At 36.2% G+C, this 5,235-nt stretch overlaps 1 protein-coding gene across 3 annotated transcripts in view; it reads left to right on the plus strand.

Annotated features, from left to right (window-relative positions):
• Nucleotides 1-1,278, plus strand: part of LOC100180139 (kelch-like protein diablo) — a 12,593-nt gene extending 11,315 nt beyond the window's left edge. For all 3 annotated transcript variants that reach the window (XM_009862953.3, XM_026838202.1, XM_026838201.1), the window contains exons 10-11: nt 493-637; nt 708-1,278. In XM_009862953.3, the coding sequence (XP_009861255.2) occupies nt 493-637; nt 708-828 (266 nt within the window). In that variant the 3' untranslated portion in view covers nt 829-1,278. The remainder of the gene's footprint in view (nt 1-492; nt 638-707) is intronic.
• The last annotated feature ends 3,957 nt before the right edge of the window (nt 1,279-5,235 follow it).

Consider the following 5,235-nt stretch of genomic DNA (forward strand, 5'->3'; position numbering starts at 1 on the left):
CACCCACGAAGTAACATACATGGTAACTCGTAAGCTGGCACGAGGTGTTAAACCCGTGTGATAACGACTGTCGTTTTCCGACCACTCGAGGATAAAGTAAGTTACATTACATTACATTCCTGATATTTCTGTTGAGCTTAATCCAAGGTGCTTTAAGGTTAACGATTATTCATTGAAATATAAGAAGCAAGTAATAACAAGTTAATGTTGTTAAATTAATATCCCTTTAAACAGGCCATCATAGTTGAGCGACATGTTTCACTTTAAGGTTTTGTATTTTAAAACCTGAAATATTTGGTTACATTTACAAGCTTAAGACCCAAACAAAGTTCTGCAAGACCAATGACCTAAACTAAATTGACCATATTCAGTGCAATTTAACCATTAATTCATATAATGTGGATTCTATCTTGTTCCAACTAACAGTTTGTTATATTATATTAAATAATAAATATTAAACAGCTATTTATATTCATATATAATTATAATCAGGTGGCAATGATGGAATACAAGCTCTTAAATCAGTTGAGAAATACAATGTTGATGATGACACATGGGTTTATGTGGAGAATATGAACATAGAGAGAAATTGTCATGCAGCTTGTGTTGCACAAAACAAGATTTATGTAGTGGGAGGGTAAATACTTGGAATATTATTTGATCAACATTGTTTGTTCTAGGAGTAACATTATGTTTGTTTATTGTAGTCTGGATTCTGGGAATAAAATTGTGAAATCAATTGAATGTTTCGATGACCAAACTGACAAGTGGAGTGTTGTTGGTGAAACTGAAGTTGAATTATACAACCATTCTATGGTTGCTGTTTAAATAGGAAAGAGGTGAACATTGCACTGATAAATCACATATTTACCATTTTTCCAAACGCCCCTGCAAGCCATAATGTAACTTTGCTCATGCCCACATTTCAATTCCATGTGTTAATACACCAAGCAACATAATCAATGCCCACTGTACTTCTATTTTAACCTTTACCGTATTAGAACCTATGTCGTTTTAGCGCTACTTCAACGCTTTTATATACACAGGTGCTCTGTTTCATACACTTTGTGCCCACTTACATTGTTGCAGACACGCCTACAAAGCTTCATTGGGTTTAACATCTACGCCTTTTAATTGACACTCTTTCCCAAACCTTTTATACATAGTGAGTTTTAACAACTGTCAGTTTACTAATGATTCCTTTCTCTTCGTTGTTTAAATGATATGTTTTATGCTATCATTTTTGTAGAGATAATTAAAACGTTATGTTGTGTTAAAGCTCTCAATGACAGACAGAGGGAACAGACTATAATACTACAGCATTAGAATCCATATACTTGAGTTACTCCTACCGTTCGTGGTAGATATGATTTTCTATGACCATGCGGTGGTAAATTTGATTTGGGGCACCTGCAAATTTGATACCGTGGTATGGTTATGTATATAGGCTATAGTAAGGTGGGGAAGATTAGACACCTTTTCATTCTGCTTTCTCGTCCCAATTAGTAATAAACAAAGAACATTCAAAGTATTATAATACCGTATCCTCACGAATGTAAAACTTAGATATTATGTGCTAAAGGTGTCCCATCTCCCCCCACCCTGCGATACATAATTTGGTCTGTAAACTATGATTGGGCAGGTAGTCGTTTTATAGATCCTTTTTCTTCGAACCGGTGTTCTTGCTATTTACGCAACTCTTTTTCGCACATGCCAATTCCTAAACCTTACGTCACGCCTGGACTGAAACCACTTCGTTTATATAATTAGTATTTTTAAATGAATGTTCTGATTCAAAACTGCATAACTAGCGTTTACACAAGTCGTAGGAATGACGTAAAACAATTATTACTTAAATTCTTCACAGTCTGCTGTTACCATAAATAGATTTCAGTATTACCCAATGTTAAATTATTGCTTATAAATTCAGAAAATTCGCGTCTTACCGCTTTAAAGGCAACACTGGGCACTTGGAATTCTTGGCATATTTACGTCACAAACCCTGAACGTTGCTTCAAGCAATAAACCAATCGACGCTTTCCACGTATTCATCGAATTATAATTTGATTTGCACGGGAGTTTATGGCACTGTATGTCCTCTTGATTTGCCATGTTTTGTACCAAGTGTTGAGCTGTATGAAGTTACAATGTATTTAAGTGAGGGCATAACTAGTTAATGATAAGCGCTAGCTTGTATATTGAGTATGTAGGCTACTATGTGATATTTAACGTCTTATTTACAGCTGGCCAGTAGTAAAGAACTGTATAGTGCATATTTGTATTTAGTGTACCAAGAACAAAAGCGGAACCATCAGCGACGAATCTTAACGTTTTATTACCACTACAGAAAAGAGACAAAGACGCAACGAAAAGCTCAAGAAAGAAAATGGAGCCATAGCATACACAAACTAAGAGGTCAGATTTCTTCAAGTTTAATTCACTTGGTGTAACTTAATTTTAAGGCCAGGCAGTCGGCACAGTTAGATAGTATCGGCTATAAATATAGTAGCATCGGTAAATCTAGGGATCGCTAGGACGCCACTGGGGCATTGTGTAGGCCAACAAAGAGCAGTAGCCTGGTTACCAAAAACTCTTCCAAGCTAATGGGTTGTGCGTTACAAAACAATTAGGCGTCAAACTTGCGACGAGGGACCCCCCCCCCAAAAAAATGACAACATCAGGTTAAACCGCCTTAAAAATAGGAACCAATCGATTCTCTTTCCTGGCTGCAGTTTATGTTGCGATTGTTTTTTTTGAATCGACAACAAGCGCAAATATGCGACGCTAACAGGACGCTGTTGTGGCGGATAAACTGATTCCGAGGATCACTCGGTTCGATCAATCTATCTTGCGTTAAAACCAAGTCCGTTCTTTACCTCATGACGCATTCACACCCGATTAATGTTCAAAACATTTACCAGGAAATTCGGTCTTGAGACGTCGGGCGTTCTTGAGGCCATCTGAATATGATATCGTGTTTTTACTATCGGTTATTTTCTCTTCGTATAGGGAAATGTAAAATAGTTTTACTCGTATATTAGTATGTAGGACGAAGTTTATGCTTATTTTGGCACGATCGCTGACTTTGTACAACTTTGCGCCTGAATCTGTTTTTTACTAAATCACTAAAAAAAAAAATTTGGAATCGTTTGTTTGACTATATTGCAACAAAATGATGGCCATAATATACACAAGATAATAGTACAGCGAACGAAAAACAAAATAAAATTGGCAATATAGTACTGTGGGGAATATGGGACACCTTGAGCTCGTAATATTCAAATATCCTGATCGCGTTTTAAACAATTAACGACGGCCTATGGGAGTCGTGAGGATACGGTTTTGAAATTCTTTGAATGTTTTTTGTCTACTACCAAATGGGACGAGAAAATGGAATAACAAGGTGTCCCATCTTTCCCCATCCTACTATACAAAATTTACAGAACTACGCAAATAGCTATATAAAATAAGTTTAATGCAAAATATAGGATGAAGACGTTCACAGTCTATATACGTTTATCTTTATAATTTCAGTGTCCTTATAATTTCCCAAACTGCTAATTTTGTAGGTGTATGCATCCTTGTAATTGGTTGTCAAATTAAGGCTACACAAAAATGTTCACAAAATATGGTAAAAATCTAAGTGGGCACGGGGTATATGAAACCTCACCCAGTACGCAATAAAAAAACGTGTTTAACTAAGTAACACCGCCACGAGTATAAATAACAAATATAGTCCGGTGGGGCTCGTAGGAATCAAAGAATATTCAAAGAATTATAAAACAGTATCCTCACGACTCCCATATAGACCGTTGTTAATTGTTTAAAACACGATCAGGATATTTGGATATTATGTGCTAAAGGCCGGTATCCCGTCTTCCCCACCCTACTATATATTTAAAATACATTGATGCCAGGAATAGAATTTCAATATTAAGTACAAGTAAATACAATAGTCTTATAGCTCGTTATTTTGAAAATCTGCCAGCATATTTGGTCGAAACACAACGATATTTACGGTTTTTAGCGACCTATTTGTATTTTGTTCATCTGCATATTTTTCCAGTGCTCGTCTTATGCCTTGGCTTACTTCTTTTGGGTTGAACCTCAGATTACCTAGGAAGTAAATGTCTTAACTGCCTACCCGCTGAAGTGTTATTTAAAAAAAAACGTTTCTAAGCATTATAAGCACAGTTTTTTTCTTTTATCTCGTGTTCACTGTCCAGTTATAACATAGGTATATTCCTATGCAACAGACACGTGATGTATTCATACACATCTCATGTCCACTGTCGAGTTATAACATGGATGTCTTCTTATACACCAGACACACATGTTGTATTCATGCACCTCATGCTCACTGTGGAACTGTAGCCTGCAATATAGTGGGGTGGGGGAAGATGGCACACCTTAAGCACATAATATCCAAATATCCTGATCGTGTTTTAAACAATTAACAGCAGTCTATAGGAGTCGTGGGGATACGGTTTTATAATTCTTTGAATGCTTTTTATTTACTACTAAATAGAACGAGAAAATATAATAAAAAGGTGTCCCATCTTTCCCCATCGTACTATATCATTATATCCAAGTATACTAGATACACATTACACGAAAAGCAGACGTACATTTTGCACAGCAAACGAGTATATGGTCTCTTTGAGCACAATATGCCTTAACATTTTACCTGTTCCTATGGCTGGTATAGCCAGAGATCTTTAATCCAGCCTCTGCGCACTGGTGTAAAACATTTAACACCTCACGTTCCACGTCTTGAACCCGCCGTAAATTAATATGAAATATATTTCTACACGCTGACATGTTCCCACCAGACGTACACCTCATAGTTTTACTCTTTGCCGCATCGGAATTTCCAACTTCCACAGTTAGACGCTCTCCCCCTTGGTGCAGTATTGCATTTGACAGCATTCCTATAAATACAAGCTTTGGTACTTTCTTTATAATAATATTGCAGTATTAATTATAGTACTGTGGGGTAAGATGGAATATCGTTATAGGATCTAATTCCTATGTTTCGTGATCGTCTTTTGAACATTAAACAACGCTCTTATCATTAAAAAATTTATTGTTCAACACACGTTTACAACAAAAGAACACCTAGCCCCTTTAAATGACGTTTGCACGGCATTGAAGCTAACGTTTCTGAGTAATTAATTTCGTAAAAACAGTAAATACATTCAATATGGCTTATACTCCCTAAAAAGATGTCTTAGT

This window comes from Ciona intestinalis, unplaced genomic scaffold (genome assembly GCF_000224145.3).
Source record: "Ciona intestinalis unplaced genomic scaffold, KH HT000068.2, whole genome shotgun sequence".
Lineage (NCBI taxonomy): Eukaryota > Metazoa > Chordata > Ascidiacea > Phlebobranchia > Cionidae > Ciona > Ciona intestinalis.